Genomic DNA, 11938 nt, shown 5'->3' with positions numbered 1-11938 from the left:
ATGAAATGTTGCATGAAACAAAAGATGTCATATTTTTCACCATTTTTGGAAACACAGAACCCACTACTTTTGAATTCAAGTGTTTTACAGTGTGTGTTCTTAAATCCCTGTGCTATTGTGCCCTGTGCTTGATGCCATCTTACACTGACCACGTTACAATCCAGTTTTCAAAAGCACAAACACTAGAAACTGTTAAGGTATCTGGATGTATCTGGAGCTTACCTTCTACTTCATTTAAACAACTGTACGTATAAAATTACCCTGTGGCAGGACGTTTCGACAAGGTAGCACAACTCGTCAGAACACCTGCAGAACAAGGCTCCTCCCCTAGATTTTTGTCCGAAGAGAAGAGGGGGTTAAACCGGTTTAGGGGATTCCTCACTGTAATGGGCGCAGTCGGGTCACGTGACCCTCGGTTGGCGGGGGAGGAGGAAAGCAAAATATTGCAGTTCATTGGATTCTGTTGACTTGTGTTAAAGAGTGCTTCTCCGTCTTTGCGCCCTAAACTCGCCTCTTTTTGGATTTGTTTTAAGCTGCCCCGTGTGTGTGAACTGTCTCTCACGTATCTGGCAGAAAGGTGAGTTTTATTTTTCCCGAAATATGATACAAAGCATGTTGACGACGCGGCACTTCGTCTCTCAAACGGACGTAAACGCTAACGTTAGCCAGCCGAGTCACGTCAGCGTTAGTCTTAAAATATTTACTGATGTAACGTTACACATAGAGACACACGTGCAGTCTGTCGAAAAAATGTAGCCTCTTGAGTGTAATGCCCAAACAGGCTCGTTTATCTCCGTTTCCTGAACGGACTCCGCCACTGACAGCTGTTTGACTAATCAGATAGCGCCGCTGCTCGCCGGTTTTGGCTAACTTTAACTTGGTTTTCGGGAGAGAGCTTTAGTAAGTGGTCACAATTTTTACTCGTTGTCGTCTAGTGAACCCCTTATAGACGTTTCTGTTCGTGCTTCAGTCGCAATTTAAAAAACATTGAAATACCAGTGTGTTCTGTTTTGATCACGACGCCTCGCGCATTTCAATCCGAACGTGCACAACCGTTGCAAGTCGGTTAAAGCTACACTCCGTCAGAGGAGAGGGTTAAAGCAGCAGCATGTTGTTATTTCGCCTTAAAATTACAGCTTCAAAGTATTGTGACACATTAGTGTTGACTGTGATGAAGCAGTTGCAGAAGAGCAAATCAACCAGGAAGACTGTCTTTTCCTTTAAGTCAAAGCTCGGGTGCTTGTTCTCATTAGAACAGATATATTCAGCTCATATAGGTCTGACCAGTAAAGAGAATTATTTTTACCAATGAACTGGTTTTATAAAGACATTTGTGCTTGTCAGAGGTGAATATACGGATTGAGAGGCCTGCCAGCAACTAATGGATGAAGAGCAGATATTTTAAGCCGTTAAGAAGCTAAACAGAAGATCTTTTGTAGATTCATTGTCCATATGATTGACAGGAGTTTGAATGAACTTATTAATTCATTGTCTGTAAGCGCTTATCCAGTTCCAGGTCGCGGTGGGTCCGGAGCCTACCCGGAATCATTGGGTGCAAGGAACACTACAATACTACAGTATTCCAGGGAAAGATGTACTTTTGTTTAGGCTTAGCTGCATTACTCTTTGCCATTTCCTTTAGGATCTATAGTGTTGTTTAATTGCATTAGTATCACTACAGACTTCAACAGTTTGTTCACAAATGCCCAAGTACAACACCTGTAAAATCATCAGTAAAAGCTCCCATGTTATTAGCTAGCTGTCAGTGTAAGTGTAGTATTAATTCTTGTCATGCAATAGATCACACTATTGATAGTTATTTATTTGCTACGTTTCTGCAATCAGTATAAGAATGTGTGCTGGAAATTATTTAGGTCTTAACATCGAGTTTCTTATGAGTAAATATGTTTGCAAGAGCATGGGACCCATCGTTCTGCTTTTTTCAGCCACAGCAGCTAACCTGGCCACATTCATATCCTGTTTAGTCGTTTACTCATTTCACAGTACAACCATGTGTTGGTCTAATGCCTTTTTCCCCTCTATGGACTAGAAATGTGTGATGAAACCAGCTCATAAAACCGGGGAATCCCAACCATGTAAGTATCAGATGGACCTGCCATTCTTGGCTTCCTTTTTTTTGCAGACCCAAGTCTGAATATTTATTTTAGAGCTGGTTTCTTGGGAATTGGGTAATTTTAGTATAGGACTAAGTCGAGTCACATTTATATGAATAGTCCACTGTAGATACTTTCCCAACGCTTACCTCACATTTAGTCTAAATTACAAGGAAAATGCACGATTTATCAACTATATATTAACTTTACCAAGCTCTGCTTCTAATACTAACTTAACCTTAACTTAACTAACTTAACACCTAAACCTAGGCCATGTCTTAGTCCCTACACTAACACTGTTGAGGACGAACTTAGCTCAGCCTCATAATTAAATTAAAATTTAATTAGAGATGCACTGATAAACCCAATTGTTTTTGTGTTTATATCTGCTAATATTGATGCTTAAACATTTATAATATGTACAAACCTTTACTAGATCAGAATTACAGGGACATGTAACATTTATATTTGAAGGGGTTACAAATGCAGTAAAAAAAAAAAAAGATAAAAGCTGCTTCAGAGTTCAGTAAGTACTTCATCACATAACAATATGAAATATAGATCGTATCTAAATGCCAGCCCTGGTTTGAACATCTGGTAATAATTTATAGTAGGGCTATCCAAATAAATGGCTATCCTAAATTGCACTGGCAATCGTAATTCATCACTGACCTATGAGTCACTTATCATTCTCCAAAATTAAGCTGAATATGTGTTGGAAAATCTGATGCTAGGAGTGAAAAATCTGTAGGATTTATATTGGTATAAATGCTTAATGAAGTGTGTGTTAAGAGCAGGATGGGAAGAAGCTAAAGTTTAAGATATTGTTTTAGAAAAGGACTTCTTGTCTTTACTCTGCTTTGCGCTCAGTTGCCATGAGCAGTGACCTGAATGTGCCAATGGGATCCTCTACTGCTGGGATGTCCGATAGACTCCAGGATGGAGGGGGGATGGACTACAGAGACTGGGTTCGTCGCAGCTATCTGGAGCTAGTTACTTCCAACCACCACTCAGTCCAGGCCCTTTCATGGAGGAAGCTCTACTTGAGCAGGGCGAAGCTCAAAGCCTCCAGCCGCACTTCTGCTTTGCTCTCTGGGTTTGCTATGGTCAGTGAATGGCTGGTAATCTTAGATCTAGCATTACACTATGTCAGACACCAAAACACTTAGCTCATCAACTACATTTGAAGTAAGGGTCAGTTTTGGTTGGGAGTGTTAAGGTCTGATAAACAAAACAAGACAAAAAAAATTTATATCATTTTTGCTCGGTGTTAATGATTGTAGTCTTTAATAAAAAGGGCATTTTATGATCTGGCAGGTGGCCATGGTGGAGGTGCAGCTGGAGATGCAGTATAGTTACCCACGTGTCCTCCTCATCGCCTTCAGTGTTTGTACGACAGTCCTGGTGGCCGTGCACCTCTTTGCTCTGCTCATCAGCACCTGTATCCTGCCCAACGTGGAGGCTGTCAGCAACATCCATAACCTCAACTCTGTGTCAGAGTCACCCCACGAACGCATGCACAAGTACATTGAGCTGGCTTGGGGCTTCTCCACAGCTCTGGGCATCCTGCTCTTCCTGGCTGAAGTGGTGCTTCTCTGCTGGATCAAGTTCCTTCCGGTGGACTCTGGGGCTCCTCTGAAGCTGAACTGCACAGGTTCAACGGCCCCTCAGCCGGGCCACAGTGGCTGGCAGGCAGCACTGGCTTCAACCATCATTATGGTGCCTGTGGGCCTCATCTTCGTGATCTTCACCATCCACTTCTACCGCTCCTTGGTGCGCCACAAGACGGAGCGCCACCATCAGGAGATTGAGGAACTACACAAGATAAAAGTGCAGCTAGATGGCCATGAGAGAGGGCTTCAAGCAGTGTGAGCTTTTGATCTTCAGGGTTTGTTTTTTGTTCTTTTTCTTTGGCACCATTCTTCATGCCTTTTAAGCACCTATGTCCACAGCCTTTAAAATGTATTCCTTATGGAAGCCTACCCCACCATGAGTGTTTTTTTAAAAACAGAATATTCATAATATTTTACTATAATTTATCACATGCAATGGTCTTATTCTGCTCTTTGTGAAAGATGTCCCTGAGGAAATAGGAGGCACTTTATAGGAGAAAAAACAGGCATGTTTACAGAATTTTGCATCAAGGGCTAGTTTGTTTTCCTTTTGATTAAAGAGCATTTCTAAAGCTTTACAAGTTTTTGCCATTGCTAAGCATCAAGAACCAGAGAATGTTACCCTATGCTTTAAAATGCTTTTGGAGATGATGAGTGTTTAAAGGTGTGCTTTTATTTGTTGAAGAACTGAAAAAATGGTAAGAATTTGGGAGTCTTAGTTACACTAATAACTATTTATAAACACTATATGTAGGCTCACTGCCAAAGTAACTGAGTCAGATATGCAATGATTATTAATCGCAAGTTCATATGGTCTGAGCTTCCATTTTGTGGTGAAATGTGTTGTTCTTTACAAGCTTTCTGACATTTTTATACTGAGGAAGCAAGATACATATTAGAAATATTGTGTAGGACCCTGTACACCATCTGTTTACAGTCCACATTCATTCAACGAACCTTAATGGCAGAAAAAGTCTTAATGCAGCTTTTTCATTAAACAGCTCTATGTGCACTTCAGTATTTTTTGACCATGTCATCCATTTACACAGTCACAGTTTTACACTGATATACTATTTAAATTCTGAAGCACAAAGCAGACTCAGTCCTGTAAGTTCTTGTCCATTTGCTCTGATGGCTTGCTTGGTGCTGTCTCGTTGTTTTGCTAGAGGATTACATTAGAATTACTGTGTCAGAACACGTGTGTTCAAATTTGCTGTATGGAGAGCAGGCGCTTTAAATGGGTAAGATTAGGAAACTGCCTACATCAGAAATGACTGAAATTGCATTTTGCTCTTTGTGGTTAGACGTAATGGATTTTCTTCATGAACTATAATACGGTAGTTTGAGTGGGTAGAGTTTGCCAAGATCTAAATGCTTCCTCTGAAAACTTAGATAAACCCTACATACTGTTTATATTACAGGAAGAGGTAAGGATGACATTCCAAAATAGGTTTGACCAAGAACTGCCTGCCTTATTTAAATGAGATGGAAGTGCACTTGAAGTGAGGTTCATCACATCAGACAATTCGTTTTGTGATGGGTCATATTGGGTTTCTATATATTTTTTTTTGCCTCAAGCCTGGCAAGTTTTGATTCAATTCATGGATAATGTTACAAAACCTCATATCTCCAAAATTGTGTTGGAGATGGAAAACCCTTTATAACTTTGTCTGTTAATGTAATATGTTTTTACTGAATGGAATTTTAAACCACTTCAGTTAGGCCATTTGTCATGAAACATTTGATGTAATTTGCTTTTTGAGTTTTGTAACAAAGTATGGAAATAAGACAAAGAAAATAGATATACGAGGTTTTCATGTGACTGTCACAGTGGAAATATTTTCTTCATTTGCATGTCTGGTCAACATTTGTTGTGCTTTGTGAAACACCACTTCACCATTGTATTTAAGTGTGAGATGGGATCATTTAGTTGACCTGAAGTCAGTACATTGAGGCAGTTTACACACAGGGACCTTATTTACACTACAACACAGAGTACTATATGCTTTTAGAAACTTAAAGCACCATTTCTTTCACCAGTGCTTTTGTGTCCATTTTGTGCCAACAGCCCAAAACAGAAAACTGACCAAAATTAAGTTATTGCATTTGAAGGTTTCTGGGCTTTTACAAAAGCCCCTTTATCTTTGAGGAAAGATGAGTTCTTTAGGGTAAAATGCTTTGGAGGGTACATAATTTTAATGTGTCACACCACATGGTGACTATACAAAGCAAATAATGTGGCATAAAGGAACACGCTTTATCCTTGTGCACAATATGTAACCAATTGTTTTGTGAGTTGGCATGTCTTTTTCATATACTGTCTGTGTATTTGTTTGTTAATTTATGTCAAATAAAACCTTATTTTGTTTACTTTCAAGCCTTATACCTCTGTGTTTTATGTGTTGTTTGGCTCATCAGTTTACAGATGGACAAAGTTAATTTTGACTGAGATCTGGGGGATTTTGTTTTAAATGGATTGATAAATTCTACTGAAAGGCGTGAACCAAAATTCTTGTGATTCTCTGTGGCCAGTTTTAATTGTAGTAGCTTGTATATTTTATCTTAATATATTACTTGTAATGTTATCAATATTTCATAGCCTTACATCACTAGAAATCTCCCTAGTGATGGGCTCCAAAGGTGATGGCAATGTCCAGAATCAGCCTGGCTGTGGTCAGATTTCCCACTGAGCCACGTTCATAGATGAAACAGCTGATGCTGGCACATCCACATGAATTGAGACAGCTGGTGCAGTGGAAAAACTGGCAATCACTATGCATGAAAAACTCCCACTTCCTTGGAGATCCAACTGCCAGCCTTTCAGCCCCAGCTATGACTCATTTGATGCATTTATTAAAGATAAAGTGAAACAGGCTCTAAATTTTGGCCTGGCACCTCAAACACATTCTAATCGCCTAATGCCTGTGAATGGTGTAGTACCTTAGTCTAATGTGTCCCAGTCTGACACTGTTTTACATAGTCTAATTGTTATCAAACAGCTAATATGCCTGGAAGTGCTACTGCAAAACAGCCAGTTTGTTCCTGAGAAACTATGGTACAAAATTAGAAGCATCTACTTTGAATACTGACTGCAATGACCTCCATTTGTCACTTCAATTAGTGTACATAATTAGCCAGCTTAAGTAATAAATGCTCACATCATTACATAAGCCACTGAAGCCCAGCAAATGTTAAGAGGTTAATGAGGGAGAATACCTGTGTTAAAGTAACTAAAGAAAGATCATTGTCAGATTATTAGGAGTTTTTAGGGTTTATATGGTTGTTCCCTAAAACCCAACCACAAATACAACTAATCAACGGTCATGTGTGTCTATGTTCATAGACAAAAACTAAGCTTCTTACAAAGGTGCTGCACATTTTAATATATGGTTGGAAGCTTCTTCTAAGTCATGTGTACATTTGCATTTTAAACAAATCTGGCCTTGCACTTCAGCACTTGCTTTGCATGTACTGCAATTCAAGCAGCACTTCTGATAAGAAAAACATAAAGCTGCCAACTCTGATGAATGACCAAATTGAAATCTGATTATATTTCATCTTTTCTTCAAGATGCAATTTCAATCTCTAAACTCCAAAACACAGATCAACTGTATAATTCTGGCACTCACATACACATGGCTTAATACATGGAGCATAATACATGGAGACCTGCAACAGTAACCAAGCTCTTAGACACTGTATTGTTTTTGCTCATAACTCAATAAGTTGTCAAGAGGGCATTCAGTAGGTTTTCTTTTCCGTTCCGGACTTTGCCAGTGGGAGTGTTGAATAAACATGCCTTGTGGGGCAGCCCCTTAGGGACCTTGCAATGAACCTTCAGCTACACTCTGGTCATGGATATGGGAACAGGAATTTTCCTCCATTTTAAATTTAGTCTGGGAGTGATGTGCGTCCTGCAGCTGTAAATCTTCCTAATACTGTTCTTTATAGAGGGTGCTTTTCCACCTAGTTGTTGGAATAGTTTAGGCCTAGTGTAAATTCCCATGTTGACATTGACATGTGTGCTATTTTTACAATTTTATTTGATAATTTGAGGGATTTACTTTTAATCCAACCACTATTTCAGCACCAGTGTGTTGAGCAGTCTGGGTTAAGCCCATAACTGGACAGTCTAGCTTGTAGTATTACAATGCTTTTTTCTTGCTATTACAGACTAAACATATTTTCAATGGGAGACATTCTTTTGTCAGATTTTCTTTTCTGGGCTGAAATATTCCTTGTAACTTCAATATGAATGGCTGAGGAAAAAATGCGGTGGTACCTGTTAATTATTTAAATATGTTTGATTTTGTGACTTCACAATCAATTCAAATGTATATTTTGACACTGTTTATAGTACAGAAATCTCATGTAATTAGTTGTTTTATGTATTTATTTATTTATTTTGTTTACTTTCATATGGTCCATTTAACAGTTAGTCTTTTCCCACAGTTTTCTCTGGAATGCTTTCAGGCATTGAAAATGCTCGAGGTTTTATCTAAAAGTATTGTGTATATTTGGGGTCCATTCTGATAAACGGGAGGGAAGAGGTCAGTTGAGCCTTTCAGTTTCCTCTTCTCTGGATGATTGACATCTGGGGGTTTATGGTCCTTTTCAGGATGGTGTTTTGTTAGTAGAACAGGAAATCACTTGATCTTATATTTGGCTCAACATTTAACATTTGAGAGAAACTGGACTGATTTCTTTCTGTATATTTAAACTGTTTAAACATAAACAGTGTAAGCTGGAGAGTATTTATAATGCTTGGCTTAATTCAGCACTTCCAAAATAAGCTGCAGTTAAATGGGATAACATTAAAAATAAATCAACTGTGATAGTTTAATAAAAAGAAATTTTAAAAATAAATCATTGGTATTGACTTACCAAAAATATTTTATATGAAAGTTTTAATTATCAGCAATATATTTCTACTCAGTAGCCATTTATCTCTGTCATATTTTATAATCATTATTATTCTACTGCCTTTCCTGATTTTAATTTAAAGCCTATATGTAAGTAATTTTGGGCGGCACGGTGGCGCAGCAGGTAGTGTTGTAGTCACACAGCTCCAGAGGCCTGGAGGTTGTGGGTTTGGTTCCTGCTCCGGGTGACTGTCTGTGAGGAGTTGGTGTGTTCTCCCCGTGTCCGCGTGGGTTTCCTCTGGGTGCTCCGGTTTCCTCCCACAGTCCAAAAACACACGTTGGTAGGTGGATTGGTGACTCAAAAGTGTCCGTAGGTGTGTGTGCGTCTGTGTTGCACTTTAAAGGACTGGATCCCCCTCCAGGGTGTATTCCTGTCTTGTGCCCAATGATTCCAGGTAGGTTCTGGACCCACCATGACCTTGAACTGGATAAGTGATGAATGAATGAATGTAAGTAATTCTGCAGGAAATGCATGATTTATGCTACGGCAATGAGTGCTGTTGAATCAGTTCTGTCTAACCTTCTGGAGAATATATTTTGATAAGGTGCTGCATTTCGGAGGGATAGCCTGTTAGGGGACACCTGTGGTTGACCTTGACATACATGTATATGCAGCGGTAGCAAAAGACATATCCAGATGTTGCCAGGGCCGTATCATTGATGCGAATCTTCCTGCAAAGTGGACAGACTTTGGTATGTGTGGGTGAAGATTCTCGGCCCTCCAGGTGAAGTGGGGGTGGAGGTGTAGGGAGGAACGTGAGTGACTTTATGGTGCTCTGGTTCTCTGAAGAATACCACCACTCCAGGAACTGAAGGAAGAAAACCCCCAAAGAGAGACTGGTGGAGAGGGACACTGCCACACCTCCGACCACTGTTGAGAACAGCCGCTGCAGCTTCTGCCCAATGCTGCGGAGGAAAAATACAGCATTGATAAGGAACTTAATTAGTTTAGAGCCATTTACCAAATTATTAAGGTATCATAAATGACCAGGAATACCAAGCATTAATAAAGTAATTTAGTGGTATTACATTAGGTTCAGGTATTACATTCATTAGGTACAGTTAGAGAATTTTCCTCAATCCAAGGTTCAGAACATAATGTATAACTTGCATTATGATCAGTGCCATATCCTTTATATTAAAGTAACCTTGTAGTTATAGCAACATTCATGAAGTTAAAAAACTGAATTTCATTTTAAATTACCTTTCAACATATTTAAAAAAAAAAAAAATACTCTACATAAAATGTCCTTTCCTCATTTCAAGTAAAAATGTTTTTACAAATAAAACAACAATTAAAAAAAAAATTACACATAAAGTCCCTAATGACTTGTCTTGAAGTTGACTTTACTTCATTTCCATAACCAGCAATCTGATTGGTTCTTATTGCTGGAGGGCAGGACTTTATCTGTTAACAGCAAGCTGATTGGCTCTTTATGCTGAAGGCTGCAACTTTCTCCATAAATAGAATCCATGTTCGGTGGTATGAAAATATTTCAAAAGGTTCCTCTCTTATTGAAGTTTCTGGTGATACCTCACACAACACTGTCATCCCGAAAGTGTTCCAAAAGAGCTTTTATCATTTTAAATCTAAACCAACCCTTAATATCAGTTACAGGTCCTGATCTGGATAGGACAGCATCTGGGTCCAGACTGCGGACCGCCTATATGCGACCCCTACACTAGGGGCTGTGAATAAACATCCAGAGAGGCAGACAGCCATCTCCAGCACCCAGGGAGCAGTTGTCGGTGCCTTGCTCAGGGGCACCTCAGCTGTGGATTGAGGGAGGAGGACAGTGCTGCTCTTTCACTCCCACCACCCCCAATTTCCTGCTAGTTGGGGAAAATAAACCAACAAATTTTCAGTCCTAAGCCCTCTTCTCTAACAATTAAGCCATGACTGACACCCGGTATTTTACACTCACCTTTGGTTGAGGCTCAGTGCAGGACCTGTGGACTTGAGATCTAAGCTGTGAATGTCATTAGCAGTGAGATGGGATAGTTTAACCCCCGCCAGCCATAGCAGAGGTGAGTGTGTCTGTGTCTTGCCGAAAATGTACAACAGTTGATGGCAAAACGTCCAGCCATCCCAAGCCATGCATGCATATGGGTAGATAGCCAGGAAGGCCCTGTACATCTTCTGGGTGAGGGACAGGGGCAGACGTATAGAGAAGTCATCCTCATCCCTCTGTCGAGCCAGGACCTTCTCTAGTTTGGACCTCAGGTAAGGAAGGAGAGCAAGGAGGAGCAAAGAGTGATAGTGATGCCTATGGCAGAGGCCTCTGTAAGCCGGTCGACCACTGTCTGCCCCAACACGCTTTAGACCGTAAAAGTTTTCAGAAAAGGAAGCACTGGTGCGTGACAGAAAATGGTGTTGCAGGAGCAAGTCAAGTATGGCATAGATCTCATCAAAGTTCCTCCAGAGTATGCCATATCGAGCAGGATTGGATTCAGCCAGGATCTGTATATACACAATAATGATAGTTAGCTCTCTCGTTATCTCTCTTTCATTCTCATATATATATATATATATATGGTTGTGTCAAATATTCTGCACTAGTCCTACTGTAAACATGGCCACCACCTTTATAGGAACCCGCTCTGTGATGCATAAAACTGATTAATTCAGGGACTAAGTTACAAATAATGTTGATCCTGATCTTAACTGAGTTGTACTATATAGCAACCACTAAACATAATGCATAATCAATTACATATTGTTTATATTTCGTTGCCTATTTTTAATAAAGGCTTCTTTAAGTTTCAGTACTGGAAGGACTGACTATACTTAACGATACCTTTACTGCGTGCTGTAGAGCAGGTTTAACAGCGCTCATCAAAGACTCCTGAGCTAAAACTTCAAAAATAGATGGTCTGTCTTCAGCTGCAGCTGTGGTCAGATGTGCTCCTCTTTCCGCCATTCTGGAAGATTACTTTTCTTAACTCAAATAACTTTTTTAAATGTCCTCCTAAAAATCACTACCACATATAAGATCCAGTATTAAAATATATTTTCACTGTTCGGTGGACGGAATTGGCCATACAACACGGCAAAGACAGGTCAATCGCGTGTCAACATATTTTGTTCGAGGCTATCGTCCAGTCACGAGGAGTCGACTCCCAAAAATCAAAATTCTTAGTGTCGATTCACTTTCAGTTTGCTAGAAAATTATTCAGCCGAAAACACGAACATGAACTTAAATCCGCCTGACAAAAATATTATAATTTTCAAGTTAATATAAGAAATTGGACTGACGTTGTTTGGAAGATATTTTAATCCTGACTCCAT

General features: G+C 39.7%; 2 protein-coding genes across 3 annotated transcripts; one reads left to right on the top strand and one right to left on the bottom strand.

Annotated features, from left to right (window-relative positions):
• The first annotated feature begins 371 nt into the window (after window positions 1–371).
• Window positions 372–6201, top strand: orai2 (ORAI calcium release-activated calcium modulator 2). Of its 2 annotated transcripts, none has more exons than XM_066662136.1 (4): window positions 372–577; window positions 2051–2096; window positions 2985–3220; window positions 3432–6200. In XM_066662136.1, the coding sequence occupies exons 2-4, from the start codon at window positions 2060–2062 to the stop codon at window positions 3984–3986; spliced, it is 828 nt and encodes a 275-aa protein (XP_066518233.1). In that variant the 5' UTR covers window positions 372–577; window positions 2051–2059; the 3' UTR covers window positions 3987–6200. The 2 variants fall into 2 exon arrangements, with proteins under 2 accessions (XP_066518233.1, XP_066518234.1); XM_066662137.1 differs by lacking the exon at window positions 372–577 and adding an exon at window positions 628–900 and having other exon boundaries at window positions 3432–6201.
• Window positions 6202–8154: 1953 nt separating this feature from the next.
• pex12 (peroxisomal biogenesis factor 12) lies at window positions 8155–11741 on the bottom strand. Its single transcript, XM_066661152.1, has 3 exons — window positions 11448–11741; window positions 10575–11110; window positions 8155–9555 (listed from the first exon to the last, which is right to left on the bottom strand). Exons 1-3 carry the CDS (start codon window positions 11568–11570, stop codon window positions 9165–9167), a joined length of 1050 nt encoding a protein of 349 aa, XP_066517249.1. The 5' UTR covers window positions 11571–11741; the 3' UTR covers window positions 8155–9164.
• Window positions 11742–11938: the final 197 nt, after the last annotated feature.

The sequence above is a fragment of the Hoplias malabaricus genome, chromosome 2, assembly GCF_029633855.1.
Source record: "Hoplias malabaricus isolate fHopMal1 chromosome 2, fHopMal1.hap1, whole genome shotgun sequence".
Lineage (NCBI taxonomy): Eukaryota > Metazoa > Chordata > Actinopteri > Characiformes > Erythrinidae > Hoplias > Hoplias malabaricus.
Note: the sequence above shows the minus strand (reverse complement) of the source record. Positions and strands in the feature narration are given on the sequence as shown.